At 32.3% G+C, this 17,467-nt stretch overlaps 1 protein-coding gene and 1 non-coding gene across 2 annotated transcripts in view; both read right to left on the reverse strand.

Moving 5' to 3' along the window:
* The window catches only part of CSMD3 (CUB and Sushi multiple domains 3), a 1,166,404-nt gene that overhangs the window by 669,285 nt on the left and 479,652 nt on the right, over positions 1-17,467 (reverse strand). The window contains exons 8-9 of the mRNA XM_077847015.1: positions 15,530-15,607; positions 7,918-8,005 (exon numbers count right to left, since the gene is read on the reverse strand). Coding sequence (XP_077703141.1) covers positions 7,918-8,005; positions 15,530-15,607 — 166 coding nt within the window. The remainder of the gene's footprint in view (positions 1-7,917; positions 8,006-15,529; positions 15,608-17,467) is intronic.
* On the reverse strand, positions 9,084-9,189 carry LOC144283878 (U6 spliceosomal RNA). Its single transcript, XR_013352384.1, has one exon. It is a non-coding gene; the product is annotated as a U6 spliceosomal RNA (small nuclear RNA).

The following is a 17,467-nucleotide window of genomic DNA, read 5'->3' on the forward strand; positions in this document are numbered from 1 at the left end:
TGGCATTCTTTTTGAAAAATTACATTATAATAAAATGAAATATTAAGAATACCTCCTATGGACACTTGGGTGGCTTAGTGGTTAGGCACCTGCCTTCAGTCCAGGGAGTGATCCTAGAGTCCCAGGATCGAGTCCCACATCAGGCTCCCTGCATGGAGCCTGCTTCTCCCTCTGCCTATGTCTCTACTTCTCTCCCTCTGTGTCTCTCATGAGTAAATAAATAAAATCTTAAAAAAAAAGAAGAATATCTTCTAGTGTCATCATTAATGATGAGAAAATGTAAAAGCAAAATTCAACATCAGATCTCAGATATCCCATGCTGCATCTGAATAGTTACTCAGATTTAGTATTCTATAACTTCCAAAGTAAAAGACAGTTTTATTGAGTACTGTGATTTTTATTGAATTCCATTATTCTGATGGAAATGCTATGTGACCTAGACAAGGTGGAACAAGTGATATGAACTTAATATAAAATGGATTATATTAATGAAAGAAAGTGAGAATTAGAGAAAAAATAAGAAATAAAACACAAGAGGATATGTCAGAATAATGAGAAGGTTTTTTTTTTTTTTTTTTTTTGTTTAAAGAATATGTATAACACAAAAGACAGACAAGAAATCTGGGGTAGAAAGAAGGAAAAGATCTATCGAATCATTGATAGAACAAATGTAGAAACAGAAGAAAGGACTTAAATGTGCTATAGACTAAACTAGCATTTTCTTTCTAAAAATCCCTTTGTAGGGGATCCCTGGGTGGCTCAGTAGTTTAGCGCCTGACATTGGCTCAGGGCGTTATCCTGGAGTCCTGGGATCGAGTCCCACATCAGGCTTCCTGCATGGAGCCTGCTTCTCCCTCTGACTGTGTCTCTGCCTCTCTCTCTCTCTCTCTGTCTCTCATGAATGAATAAATTAACAAAATCTTTTTTAAAAAGTAAAAAAAAAAATCTTTGTAGAATTTTAAACTTTTCTCAATTGCATTCCTCTACAGTCAATCTATAAGGAAGTTTTGCTGATTCTATTCCCAAAGATATTCTATGCCCAATACTTTCCATTTCAAGTAAAACCTTCCTTGAGAGTTTCAGTTCAAGATGGTGAAGATCCTGAACTCACCTCCTCCCAAGAACTTGATGAGTCTACAACTACATATGGAACAATTTCCTTTAAAAAAAATAACAAACTTAAAGGCTGGCTAAATGACCACTACACATCATCCAAATAAGAAGAAATCCACATCAAGAGGGTATGAGAAGCTGGGACACAATCTCACAATAAATCCTACCCCTGACGCAGCAACCCCAAACCAGGAAGAAACTCAAAACCTGGAGCTTTTCCCTGAGGAGCAAAGTTTTTGAACCTCACATAAGGCACCCCAGTTTTTAGGATATGCACTTGAGAGATGAAGCCCTCCAAAACATTTAACTTTGAAAACCAATGGGGCTTGCATCCTGAGATCTGCAAGGCTGTAGCAATTTGAGAGGTAGCTATTAAAGGTCCACAAGTGCTCAGATTCACCTGCCCCAAAGCCCCACTCAGGGGCAGCTACTGGTGACCAGAATTAAAGTGAAAAAGACTCACCTATTTTATTAAAGTATCAGTCTGAGGAGCAGGCCTCTAATTTAACACATACATCTAGGGGTTTGCTGGAGTACTCTCCTAGACAGGAACTGGCCAGTACTATCCTTACATTCCCCTTTTGCTATGCTTCAGAGCACTGGTATTTCCCAGAAGGAAGCTTCTACAGGCATTTGGCACCCTAACTCTTGTGGTTACCATCCAGGGGACACTTCTTAACTGCCTGGCTCTGCAAGCTAAGGCAGCTTGCATTTCTGGTCCCATAGGACTCTAATAATTGGTGCCACCAAAAAAGAAGTTTATACCTCTTCCTGGCACCCTTATATTGTGACTCTTGGCAGGAAACATCTCTATATCACCTAGCTCTTATGGCCAGTGGGACTTAAACTTGTGGGTCCCACAGGACTATAACCAATGGAGAAAGGGTTTCTAAACACCTACCACCCCCAAGGCACAGCAAGAGGCAATAGAAACAGGTCTTTCTGTGAAGGAGGCCAATTAGCTAATCACCATGACTGTGAACTGAGGGTTAGGCTATTACTTAAACATATATTTTGGGGATGACTGTAATCCTTTCCAGAGCCTTTGGTGATCAGGTGTTATCTTTGAACTCACCCTCTGCCATGCTCCAGGGGCACTACAGTCTCCGGGGGGGAGGGGGGGTCTTTATACACATTTAGTGCCCTGGTTGGTTGTTTGTTTGTTTTTAAATTTTTGTTGTCTGGGTTTTTGTGGCTACTGCCAAGGGTACACTGCTTGATCTCCTGACTCTGGTGGGTGGGTGGGGGATGGTTTCATTACTGGGTCCACAGGACTGTGGAAATCAGAGAGACATTTCTTGGCAGGCTACAACCCCTAGGCACTGCACAGTAGACTGAAGCACACCCCTTAGTCTTTCTATGAAGGACACCTCTTTACCTTTTCTGGAGCTATGTCCTGAGGGAAGAGCCCCAGGTCCGGCCCATATCTGTTGGCCTGTGGAACTCCTCTCAGGGAACATAGGCTGTGAACACCACCTTGATAAAAACTCTCAACAAAGCAGATATAGAGGAAGCATACCTCAATCTAACAAAAGCCATATGTGACATGCCCCAAACTAACATCACACTCAACAATGAAGAGTTGAGGGGATCCCTGGGTGGCGCAGCAGTTTGGCGCCTGCCTTTGGCCCAGGGCGCGATCCTGGAGACCCGAGATTGAATCCCACATCGGGCTCCCGGTGCATGGAGCCTGCTTCTCCCTCTGCCTGTGTCTCTGCCTCTCTCTCTCTCTCTCTCTGTGACTATCATAAATAAAAAATAAAAAATAAAAAATAAATTTAAAAAAAAAAGGCAACAATGAAGAGTTGAAAGTGTTTCCTCTAGGATCAAGAATAAGGCAAGAATGCTCACTCTTGCCACTTTTATTTATTGTAGTATTAGAAGTCCTAGTCAGAGCAGTAAGGCTATATATATATATAATCATACAAATTGAAAGGAAGAATAAAACTGTCACTATTTGCAGATGGCATAAAATCATATATAGAAAATCCTAAATATGCCATTAACAAGCTGTTAGACTAGCAAACAAATTCAGTAATTTTGCAGGATACACTAATAACAAACTATCAGAAAGAAAAATAGGGTAAACAATTCCATTTACAATTGCATCAAAAATAGCTAGAAACTAAGGATGTGGAAAACCTATATATTAAAAACTACCAGACATTGATGAAAGGAAACAATGATTATAGAACTGCCCCCATTATTCTTCTGCTTTATGCAATTTGATGATTCAGAGCTACTACCTATCTGAAGTGTCTCTTCATGCTATTTCAATTTTTTCAACCTCTGTCATTCCAATGAAATTACTCTTGTCTATAATCTTCATGCTGCCAAATTTAAGAGACAGTCTTCTGTCCTCTCATTCTCAGTTTTTCAATAGCATTCAACATTCGTCAACCTCTTTATAAGAAGATCCTCCTTTTGATTCACTCTTATTCCTCTCACCACTCATGAGATGATTTGATAGCTCCTTGTATCTCATCATATCATCAAATAGCTCTGCAACTATGTCATAGATTCTCTCATCTTTCTATAAAGTCTAAATGATGTCATCTATCATGTTGCTTTAATATTCTTCATAACATCTACATGCTGATGGTCCCTAACTATCTCTGAATTTCAATTATGTTCAACTATAAACTTAACATACCTGTGTGGAAATCTGTAAGTCATTTAAAGTTTAAAATCTCAGAACTGAACTCTTCATTTTTCTCCTCAAACTTCTGGGCTTCTACACTTACTTAAATATACTTTTAATATTTTATTTATTTATTTGAGAGAGAGTGTGTGTGTGAGAGCATGAACAGAGGAAGGGGAGAAGGAGGAGAAGCAGACTTCCCACTGAACAGGAAGTCAACATGGCACTTGATCCTAGAGCCCTGGGATCATGATCTAAGTTTAAGGCAGATGCTTAAGTGACTGAACCATCCAGGCACCTTCACACTTAAATATTATCATTTACTCCATTCTCATGATGTTTATGCCCAGAAAATTAGGTATTATCTTAGTTTTCTTACTTTTCACATCAAACTATCATTAGATACTGAAATCGTATCTTTAAAAGATATCTTGAATTTGTCTAGTTCACTGACATCACCATAGCTCAAGCCTCCACCATCTTATATTCAGACTGCTCCAGGCATCTTCTAACTAAAACTGCTATTTTCTCCAATCCATATATCTAAAATATACAGCATGATCTACTAAAAATATAAATGAGATCATATCACTCTCTTACAAGTCTTTGTAGCTTCCTATTATATGCAGGTGAATTAAAGTAGCCTAGGAGTAAACATGGGGGACCAGAGAAATCTTGCTCAGCCTAATAGGAACAACATTAATTGGTTCCAGTGGATATTTCTGTGAAGGTACATTAGATTCAGTTGTTAAATCTAACAAGGAAATACAAAAATCTTTTGTGAGTGTGCATGTGTGTGTGTGTAATTTCTTCATTTTTAAAAGTTGATTCCCATCTTTTAAAAACACTGTGAGCTTAAAACAAAACAAATCTTCATTTCAGATTAGGCTGAATGGCTGCCAATTTGCTTCTTCACCAGAAGAGATCTGATTTTTCCTTATCTCCTCAACTTCATGCTATACTTCTTCCCACTTGCATTGTATAATTTTTTAAAAATATTTTATTTATTTATTTATTTATTTATTTATTTATTTATTTATTTACTTATTTATGAGAGATACACAGAGAGAGGCAGAGACATAGGCAGAGGGAGAAGCAGGCTCCATGGAGGGAGCCCGATGTGGTACTCGATCCCAGGACTCCAGGATCACACCCTGATCGAAGGCAGACACTCAACCGCTGAGCCCCTCAGGCATCCCTACATTAATTTAGACACACTGATCTTTATTTTCCTGGAATAGCTCATCAAGCTCTTCCTCAATGTGGGGCTCTTCCTTCCTTATAGTCTGGATGCATAAAATTCTGGTATCAATGAGAGTGGGGCCTTCTTAACATGGGTGGTTCCCATCCTGACATTTTAATTCTCTCTTACGGAAGTTATTATTATTATTATTATTATTATTATTATTATTATTATTATATTTTTTATTTCACAGAACTGTTCTAAATTTTTTATTACAACTGCATGTACTACTTAACTATTATTGTCTTTTCTGCCATTAAATTCCAAGAACTATGGAAGGCATGTACTATGTCTGCTTGTGTGTTTTATTTGTTCCTATATAGGACCAGGTACATAATAGGCAAATAATGTATGCAGATAATGAATACATAAATGTTCACTGGATATTTCTTCTTTCTATATCACATTCTAATCATCCTCTAAGATCTAGCTCAATGTTAACTTCCTATCACCCTTATCTCCTAGCCTCCCACAATGCCTTACTTCCTCTGTGCATCTGTAACATTTCACACAATGTATATTCTTAACTTATAATGAATATATTATATTTTAGTTTGTGAGCTTCTTTTTTTAAGAAAGATTTATTTATTTGAAAAAGAGAGAGAGAGAGAGAGAGGGAAAGGGGATAGGGAGGGGCAGAGGAGGAGAGAATCTCAAGCAGATTGCCCCCCTGAGTGTGGAGCCTGACATGGAACTGACCCTGAGATCATGACCTGAGCCTAAATTAAGATTTGGATGCTTAACCGACTAAGCCATCCAGGCTCCCCTGACTGTGAGCACTTCATGCCTAACATGTGTCATGATGATTGAAATATGATTACAAAATAACCTTATAAATGGAATCCACTACATCTGAAGGCAATTTAACTTACTATATTGTCTATTTCCAATACAGCCATATATTTCTATAAAAAGTGGGACCATGGGGACTCCTGGGTGACTCAGTGATTCAGCACCTGCCTTCAGCCCATGGCATGATCCTGGAATCCCAGGATCAAGTTCCACATCAGGCTCCCTGCATGGAGTCTGTTTCTCCCTCTGCCTGGGTCTCTGACTCTCCCTCTCTCTCTCTCACGAATAAATAAATAAAATCTTAAAAAAAAAAGTGGGACCAAAACTTCATGCTAATAATAATTATTCTGTAAATATATAATACTCTAATAGCCACTAGCATTAACTATATACTTCCTTTTTTTTTAAAGATTTATTTATTTATTTATTCAGAGAAAGCGAAAGAGAGGCAGAGACCCAGGCAGAGAGAGAAGCAGACTCCATGCAGGGAGCCCAACGTGGGACTCGATCCCGGGTCTCCAGGATCACACCCCGGGCTGCACGCGGCACTAAACCCAACTATATATTTCTTTTGTCTCAAGCTATATAATTACTACATGCATACATCATTTCATGTAATTTCCTTAACCCTATGAAATAAGTATTATTCTCATTTTTAGATCTTAGGAAGTAAAGTCTTGGAGAAGACAAGTAGTTTATGGCAAGAATGGGATTTAAGAAAAAAAAGAATGGGATTTAAATGAAGTTTGCTCGACTTCAAAACATAATGTAATATAGTGATTAAATGTTCAGATTTTGGAATCAGGAAGTAATAAATTCAAATTTCAATTCCATCAAATCATTACCTGGGTAAACACAGCTTTATTTTTCTCATTTGTAAAGTGGGGATAAAAGAATAAATGCCATATAAGATTTTATAATAAATGAAAAAGACATGTAGAAAACACATGGTAAATTGCTTATCACTTTGTAGTCTACAAAATATTACTTCTAATTATTGAGGCTGAAAGCTTTAGTTGATTTTTAATGAAGTCAATTAAGATCAGAGTTTGACTAGATCTCTGGTCTTTTAAATTTCTAGTGTTTTTCTTCAAATATTATCATGTATATTAATTATGGGGCTGGTTGAATAAAGTTCTGTAATTTTTTGTGGAAAATTCCAATTATATTTATGTTGAAATTATACTATTTTTTCTTCCTCCCCATGTGTATGAAAGTGTAACTTTAAGTCCTCTTGAACGATCCATGGGGAAAAAATATCCATAGGTCACTGTTCTAAGAGCTATTTCCCCCATGCACAGGGATATTCTTTAGTCTTTCATAGAAATAATTTTATATAAAGAAGTAAAAATAGTAAATGTGTGTTAAGTGTAAGTATAATCATCATCAATAATTGTATTAAACATTTATGTATCATGGACACTTTCTAAAAGCAAGGAGTTTTGAATGTTAAACTTTAATATTTTATAAGATTCTTGGTATCATTTATTTACAGAATGTTACTAAAATTTTAGTAGACTATACAAGTCTACTAAAATTTCAAGGCTTTAAAATATCATTATGCAAATTACTGCCTACCACATATACTATGTGCATTTCTTGGTTGTTAGTAAACTTAATTTTGAATTAATAAAATAAAAGCTAATTTTAAGATGAAGATACAACATACTCAGTTATGTTACTTCTGAAAAATACTTATAAAATGTTTATAGAGCATTTGCAGGAAGGTTTCACAGGCAGTACCTCATTTGAAACTCACCATTATATGTGCTAAATTTGATTTACATTACAAAATAGGAAACTCAGGCAGAGAGGATTCAGTTACTTATTGAAGATCAGACAACTATTAAGAAGAATTTGAATTCTAACTCATGTCTTTCAAATCCAAAGACCATGATTTTTCACTTAAGATATGACAAGAAATTGTTTAAATTCCAGAAAAGTATTGTAATAAAGTAGATATGTTATCTAAACACTTCAAAGCACTGAAATATTAACAGTAACAAATAAATAAAATCTAACTGCCATTGTTTTAAATGACTTCGTCTTTATTTTCATATTATTAGTTATTTTTAAATTTTAAATTAAACATTGACAAAGTAATGAGATAAATAATACAAATTGTTACCTAAAATCCGATCCAACTCTCTTCCCATTTTCTGGTTCTCCTGGATCTGGGCATAAATTGGAAGCTGTTTTAATACCTCCCTCATTTACTGTAACAACAGAAAAAAAAAAGAAAGAAAGAATCAAAACATGGTTAGAAAATCAAGAAAAATTAATTGAATAATTTACATAGAATATATTCTTATTTTTATAATCACTATAGTTTAGATGTAGAAAGATTAAATAATTTTTATAGCCCAGTAATAAAGAGAAAGCATTTTTTCTATTAGTGGACCTGTAAGTTTGATGTTCATCCTCAATGACATGCTATTCTGAATATTAACAAATTAACAGCTAACACTTTATTTTAATTACTACCAAATTGTGAAATCTCTGGAAATTCATTCCCAGGGTATCAGTGCCAGAGTTTCCATTAAGTATTGGCAGTAAAGAAGTCACTATCAGCTATGACAGTGTCATTTGGGTGCCTATTATTTTTAAAGTTCCAAAGAAAATTAAGACCCTATGGGAAAAGTTTAAGATTATTAGCACTTCTTATTTGGCATATAATAAAGCAGTATGCTCTGCCAATGTTTTTTTTTTTTTTTTTTTTTTTTTTTTTTTTTTTTTTTTTTTCTGCCAATGTTAAGTAAAACTATAGTTCTAATTACTAAACATGTCACTGAATTATGATATAATGCTGAAAACCAAAGCAATGGCTTTCCCCTCTAGCAATATACATGATTATGTTTTACTAGCCATTGTACACATTTTCAGCATTTTCTTCAGAACACTCAATTAATGAAAGACATTAATATTTTCAATGAATGTGATCACAGTGAGTAACTAAATCCCCAAGGCAGATATCTTAATAGAAATATTTTTAAACCTGATAGTTCTGATATATGTGAGTGATATTATTTCATAAATTCAATCTTTTAATGAACTAAAGAATAATTGCTATTTTGCTTCATCAACTTATCTGCTTTTTGAGAAAAGAATAGTACCCGAGTGGAGATTCCACAGAGAAAAGAAATCTGAACCTTGTAATGCTTCTCAGCCTACACTGTGAATCTGAGTGACTGATGGAACTTTCATTAAAGAATGAAGATACTTATTTCCACCTCTAGATATTCTAACACAATTAGTCTAGGGCAGGACCCTGGGTATCAGTTTTTTGCTTATTTTGTTTTTCAGGATCTCTTCACGAATTTGTGTGTCATCTTTGCACAGGGGCCATGCTAATCTTTTCAATATCATTCCAATTTTAGTATATGTGCTCCAAAGCAAGCATGTTTTTCAGGAATTCTTAAGGTGATTCTAATATAAAGTCAATGTTGAGAACTGCTGGATCTCTGCATTGTTTAATTCAGGTTGATCAATATGTTCAAATTGATTTATTGGATAACAAGATAACTATCAGATAATGCCCGTCACAGTTCTTGGAAAATTGTCATATTTTCAATCAGATATGAAATTTTATATTTATTCCTTTCATTCTATAAAAATCACTTTCTTAAATATCCCTAATCAATATTCTCATTGACAACTTTATTAAATATTCACCAATCCCTGCAAAATATATGATAGTTTTACTCTTCTTGGTCTGATGACTTGCTATTTCATTCCTCTTTAACTTTCTGGGGTTGTTGGTTTTGTTTTGTTTTGTATCCTTCTCTTTGCTTTTGACTGCTCTCTTACTTTATAGTGGACAAATTCAAAGGCAGTGACCCACAGTTGTCTCGATTTTATATTACCCTCATGGCTTGAAGAAATTACCTCTTTGCTAATAAGTTCCAATATACTGTTTTATCATTTTTTTTCCAAGCTCTATTCCTGCCCCTTCAATGATCTACTACTAGATAATCCCACTGAAATCCCTACTGTTATCTCATGTGCATGCTCAGATCCAATGTAATCACTGATGCTTTTATACACTCCATTATTATTTATCTCCAAACCATCTTGAATACTAAAAGGAAGGTTAAATTTTCTCAAACACAGTTTTGATTAATGTAAAAATATCCTATGATTCCAGATTTCTACCATATCAGTTGTACTTCCCACTAGTCCATAACTCAAGCTCAGTGGGTTCTTCATTGTTCTGTAGTTTTACCAGCCAGCCATGCTCACCCCTGCCTTATTTGTACTTTCCCCATATCTCTAAGTTTTCCTTTTTTTCCTACTTAGCTATCAAAATTCTAATTTTAAAGATTCAGTTCAAGTCCCACTTTTTGCAAAACACAATCTCTAACTTTTCCAGATAATTCTAATATGTCATGTTACGTAACATGAGAAATTTTATGTTCAGTTTTAAAATTCTTATAATATCATAAATTAGTAGTTTCACATTCCTTGGTCACATATCCAAAGAGACTATATACTTTATAAAGATTAGGGAAAACATAATTATTTTAATATATCCATAATGCCTAGATTGAGTTAATAACTTCTCAGTGACTATTCCATAGTCATTTAATTAACAACAATACCTTGGATGTAGTTTTCAATGAATCAAGTACTGCCTATGGGAAACACTCTATTTCCTATCTTTAAATGGCTTTTGAAAATGTCATAGTTTATGTTACCTAAATGTGTTTTTTTGACATGGAGTGGAGATAAAGAAGTGGCATGACCTGAGCTTACCTAGCATATTATTTTACAATCTACAACACAGATTACAGGTTAATGTAAAACTGATCTGTGAATACATTAGAAAATAAAAATAATACAAAAATTCATTTTCTTCCATTTTATTTTATTTTTTTTCCTTTTTTTTTCTTTTTTTTTTTTTTTTCTTCCATTTTATTATCATTATTATCTCAAGCAGCAACCCTGTGGTTAACATGAATTTTAACAATAGCTAATGCTTAACATGGAACTATGTGTCTGGAACTATTCTATATCCTTTACACATTTCAACTTCATAAAAATCTAAAGGGAGCTTCTATTATTAGATACTTACTGTACATGAGGAAACTAAGGCATGAAGAGGTTAAAAATGTTTTCAAAGTCATACTGTTAATGTCTTAGTCTAGGTTGGCCAGTTGATTTAAAAAATTCTACTTTTAAATGCTAATCCCTCCATCCTGTCCAGACAGCTCAGCAAACCAAAATGACATCACAAATTAAAATTCAACACTTCTTTACCAAATGTTTTATCTTAAAATGCAGAGCATATCCATAGTTTTTATCATTTTCACTTAATTAATTATATTTCTTATGATTTTAATTGTCAAATTATTTTTTGTCAATTTGGAAGTGTCCTTTAAACCACTATTTTTGGATATCTGCAATAAGGGAAAGACTTTCCAATTTAAAATGTACAGATAAGGGGAAAGCTTCTGCATGATACATGTATTTAATATTCTTTAAACACATTTAAAATTAAAAAATAAAGAACAAAATGCATAATATCTTATTTCTCTGAAATATGAAAATATTTAAAACTGCTCATAGCAAGTGATACCAAGAATTTTAAATGAAGTTAGTAGTATTCATTCAATAGCTGCTTTCACTACATAATGCCATTTAAGCAATTTGACAGATTTAACACTTTCACTTTTTAAAAAATTGAATAGTAATTTTCTGAGGGGTAAGAACATGAGTATTCTTTAAGAGTTTAATTACATGGACAGGGTGCTGCTCCTTGAAAAGAGCATCACTATTGGGAATACTCTTTTTGTTCTGATCTTTAAGGATGTTTATTATGTCCATTATTTTCACTAATGCAACATGAGTTCTTTGCTCCACAAAGAAGTTGATATAATAGGGGAGGGGAGGGTAAATTTTACAGAATTAAAAAAAAACAAATGAATTATAATTTATTAGCACACTGAAGTTGTGGGTTTATATGGGTTTATAAATATGCTACAGGAATCTTAATTAATTTACCATATTTTTACATATTCTAGCTTGAAAACTTTATAAACTTAGTCAACATAAAGATATAATAATTATGTGTCAGGAAATATTCTACATCTTTTATATATATCAACTCATTTAACCCTAATGACAATCTTAAGGGAATAACCACATTTTCTGAGGCTTCTGAGTTTATATGGGACATAATTTACTTCAAAAATAAAAGCAAGTAGATTCTGGATAAAAGTCACCTCCATATTACCTCACCCAGCCGGGTACATTGTCGCCTTTCTTAGACTCAGATTTAACATTTTTATTCCGTCTTATGAAATACAGTGTTTTGGATCTTGTTCTGAGCTCATACACCATGGATGTTGACAGAGTGCTATTTTATATATTCTATAAAAGAATTCTATATATTCTATATATATTCTATAAAGAATTGCCTCTTAATTGAGCTTCTCAATAAAATGTGGATCCTTGCCAGCTGAAACTATATTTTATTCACTATTTTACCTTCTTAATGTTGAAGAAGTAGCTCAAATAGAATTATAGAATAAATGAATAACATGAAATGAATGAAAGTATGGATTTGAAGATAAAATAAAATTTAAAAATACATTATGGGAAGCTCATAGTTTCTTCATAATTCCACCTTAATATTCTAGAAGACCCTAGTAGAAAAGTTGGGAAGATCACAGGTTTCTAAGTTCAACATTTTAAAATTTAAAAAAGCTTTTATTTTTAAAACTCAAAAAATATTTTTCCCGTTTATTGACAAATCTACACTTTTTGATGAAAAACAACAAGGGATGGATAGAGGCCTTTAGAGGTCAGGTATTAAAGCTAGAAAAAGACTAAAGTAACATTTAAACGACCAAATGCTCCCCACGAACACTGCTGTCGCTTTTCCTGAATCTCTTATTAATTTGTTTCCTAGTTAAACTTTAGAAGTGCTGCTGTGGGAAGACATATTGGCAACGTGTATAGTTCATGTCCCCCTCGCTTATGCTCACTTCTGGCGGTTCCTGTAACAGAATTAACTGTGTTTTTCAAAAAACACAAGCATTTTTTTTTTTCCATTTGAAAGGTTTATATAAGGTAAAATTATATCCTTCTAAATTATTTGGCCCTGTGTTGAGTAAATGATGTCAGAGAGATGAAGACCTGAATATTTACTTGTTAATAGGTAAGTAATATTGATAAAAATTAAAAATATATATAATCATTTTCTGTAAACAACCACAAAGAATGAAGTTTTGAAATTAATTATAAAATATTTGATGGATCCCTGGGTGGCTCGGTGGTTTAGGGCCTGCCTTCGGCCCAGGGCGTGATCCTGGAGACCCAGGATCGAGTCCCATATCAGGCTCCCTGCATGGAGCCTGCCTCTCCCTCTGCCTGTGTCTCTCCTTCTCTTTCTCTGTGTCTCTCATGAATAAATAAATAAAAATCTTTTGAAAAAAATGTAGTGAAGTGAAATTTAATATCACGCTGATTTGTTATTTTGAGTATAAGAAATTGGCAATACATAATTTGTTTTATTTGTGATTGTTTATATTAAAAAATAAAAAAGTAAAAGAATATATTTTATCTATTACATAAATTGTAATGGTAAAATACAAATGGTTAAATACAAATTATGTTTTAAAATTATGAAGGGTAGGTGGGGGGGATGGGGTGACTGGGTGACAGTGCACTGAGGAAGGCACTTGACTGGATAAGCACTGGGTGTCATACTATATCTTGGTAAATCAAACATCAATTAAATAAAAATAAATAAATAAATAAATAAAATTACGAAGTAAGTTAACATTTTTGCTTCATGTTTAACTTTTTTTTTGCCTCATTAACTTTTCTTCTGACAATTTTAACCCAAATATCCTTTATAAAATATTTTTAAAAGAATTAGTTTTTTTGCCTACCAGATACACTATCATGTCTAAATTCCTTTTTTGTAAACTCATAACCCCTGTACAAGAACTATAAAAATAATAACTATGTACACTAAGGCAATATATAAAATATAAAGAGTTACATAGATTCTAATGCTTTGATAAATCTTAGCTTTTTTAGTATAGCCTGAATTTTCCAGGGCATCTGAAAACTCAAAGCATGCAGCATATAAAATAATATCTGTATAGCCAAAATGAGGAAAGGGTGAAAACAGTATAGTTTATAATTCTATTTAGAGTTCCAAAATAAATATATTGGCCAGAAAAAAATATTAGAAAAAAGGTAGTAAACCTAATATTCAAGCCTGCGAAGATATAACTTCTTTTTCATATTGACATGATGAAATTTGGTATGTCAGGATATTCGTTTGACAATTTTTTTCTCTTTATATTTTCTTTTATAGGAAGAATATCTTTCCAAAATATAGCAAATGATTTATTTATGAAAATATTACCATAACACTATTTCTTTTAAACATGGATATGTTTTAACCCCTCAAAATAACAAGAAATCATACTTATATAGCTAAATACTTTGAAATGAACTGTTTAGTGTTGTACAAAGGCAATCTAATTTGATCAATGATTTACTACTGATATCTGTTATTTTTGGCTTAGTATTCTCGGATCTAACAAAATGTAAAATCACATTTTAAAATTATGATACTTTAAAATGTTAGATAACATATAGGCCCTGGTGTTTTTTGATAATTGATTTAATTGTTCAATTTCTGACATTTACTACTGTATATACAAGTCAATAGATACGAAGATAAAATATTTTCTGATATAACCATAACAAATAATATTTGTTAAAGAAATACCTATAAACTCATTTCATCAGATTATTTGGAATTGAATAAAAATAATAATGCTCAAAATATATTTCTGTTAAAATATGTTATTTATAATACTTAAACTTATTTACAATCAATGTCATTTTAGAAAGTCAAATGTTCTGTGATGAGTGGTTTCTTTCCAAATTTCTTATATATATATATAAAACATATATATAAAATGTATTTTATTATGTATGTATATTTCATATATATACATATACATACATATATATATGAATGACAGGTAGAAAATTTCTACAATCTGCTATTGATTTATAACATAAATACAAAAATGCATAGCTTGCCTAAAAATTGTATGTTTGTTTACCACAATAAATATTAATACTGTAATTCAGTGATTCTTAATATGAGATTCAAGGATGAACCTCAGCAATCTACAAATCCTTGAATCTTAAGCAAAATTGTGTACTGATCAGCACATAAATACATGTATTTCAAGACATTTTGTGATTTCCAAGAGAAAACAAAAATTAATTCTATAGTTAACTAATTAATGTACAAAAAACTTGACTTAAAGGGTATGAGTAAGTTCATTCAAATTGAGAATACATATATTTTTCTTAAATGAAAAATTGCTATAAAAAGAATTTTTCCCTAAAAAATATTTATGTTGAACAAAAATTCCTGTAAGAAATCACCAATTTAATTTTACTCACATTTTTTAAAAATTTCACATCCTAGAATTACAAAACTAGAATGCTATCCAACATACTAACTCAAAGAGTATTTTTACATCTGAAACAGCCTCAGCTTGGGGGTTTACCACATTATCCATTAACTCAATACACATTTAAATACAAGAAAATATTGAATAATAATCATGCATGTTATATAGATATTAATGCAGTTAATTTGGTAAATAAACAAACATTTTTATAAAACACACACAAACAACACAGACACCACAAACTTCACTCTTGCACTAGAGAAAGTAACAAAAAAGGAGTACACTCACAGATAGAAAACTTGTTGCTGTTGTCTTTCCCTGGAAACAATTTAAATCCTCTAGATTTAAAATCTATGGCCTTTTTCACTAGTTAAGAAAACAAACAAAAACATGTATCAGGATATACAATTTTAAAATAAAATTCAAGTTAACAAATTTTGTTAGCATTGAATTATGCAAGTTACAGAAACTGCTTTCTTAAGCCTGATGTAGGGTACCCAGAAGAAAATAAAAAAGAAAATATAGCAATATAATCACTAAGTAGTAAAATACCAAGCAGTTGTGAAAGATATTAAGGGTTCTGTCAGGAGAATCCTGTATATATGTGTGGATATGCTTTTAAATATTATGCGAGTTTTTATATGAGAGCAAAATACTAACACTTTATATAACTTGAATTCATCAAATTTAATGAAAAAATTAAACTAGAAAAATAAAAGTACCAAGACATTTAAAAAGTGGAAAGAATTTAATGAACTAGGTTCCTAAACTGATTTTTTTTTTTAGGTTATTTAGCCTAAGTGAACACGAGGACACCCTTAAGAAAATGCTATTGGAAAAACTTAAAATACATTTTAGTATTTCTGCCAATAATGATTTCCTTTCAAAGTCATTGCTTTTGACATTATGATTGATGTCAGTTTATAGCCTACAAAATTTATAAAAGTGAATTACAACTATCAGTTTATCTAAAATATCTTGCTGTGTTTTTGATGATACAATATTGAAAGCCAATATCATAAGAAGCTGGTATATTTCATTGTGCACTGTATTAAGATAGATATGACTGGATTTACCTAATAGATAAATATAAATGAACTGAAGTAACTGGAATGTTTTAAAAACATTTTTCGAGTGTTTTGAATTAAGGAAAAGTATTATTTTTTAGTTATAAATTATTGGAGTAACTATAGTTGTTATGTACTCTTTACGAATGATAAACAATAAAGACTTCAAGTGAAATAAAGGAAATCTATTTAATTGAAACTCCATTAATTAAAAAAAAAGTTATGCAACCTGATGTAATGAGATATTTAAATATCTATTATTTTCTTTTAAAAAACCAACATGAACAATATTACAAGGGATATATTTAATTTCTTCAGTTACAATGTAGGAATATTGATTTTTATAAGATTTACAGGCTAGGGGTTACATTAGAAAATTAGGTTTGTTTATGCCATAATTTGGTAAAAAGCAAATCTGAATTTTGTTACATAGTTTAAAACGATCATTTCACTAATTCTTACTTGCTATTTTACCCACTTAGTTCATGTCATGGGTATTTTATTGGTTTTGAAATATTTTATGGTGATTTGTTTCTTAATAATACCTCAAAAGTAGAAAGCTAGAGAGAGGGTTGGATGATTTACTGGAATAGATAGTTATGAATTATCTATACATACTATGTTTAAAAAAAGAAGGAAATGATCTTTGGAGCTGGATTTAAGAGTCCCAATTTTTAGAAATTATTAGTTGTGTGATTTTGGATAAGAATCTGCTTTTTTATCTATCTTTTCTCTTAAAATGAGAAGCTAGGAGTAGATGGCAGCTCAGTCTCTTGATAGCTCTGGGATTCTTTATCAGCAAAAGAATGACTACTCTTCTCTCTCAAGTTGTACTTTCTGTTATAATTCTCTTCGACATCTCCATTCCCATGGCAAGCCAGAGTTTAGTTCTACTGGAGTATTCAATTGCTCTAAATTTCATTCTGCCATTTGTGAATTTTCCTGCTTTCCTTATTCTAAATAAAATATGCATTTTATATTTTGAGGTATATTTCTGGATAATCCCAATCCAAACATGAATTATAAATAGGAATTCTAGCTCTACTTTCCCTCTGTGCTATAATATCTGACTTCAACTATTACAGACAAGCTTGATGATTTCATGGTAGTTGTAACACAAATCTGGAATTCTTTATAAAGATAAAAGGAAAATACATGG

This window comes from Canis aureus, chromosome 14, assembly GCF_053574225.1.
Source record: "Canis aureus isolate CA01 chromosome 14, VMU_Caureus_v.1.0, whole genome shotgun sequence".
Classification (NCBI taxonomy): Eukaryota; Metazoa; Chordata; class Mammalia; order Carnivora; family Canidae; genus Canis; species Canis aureus.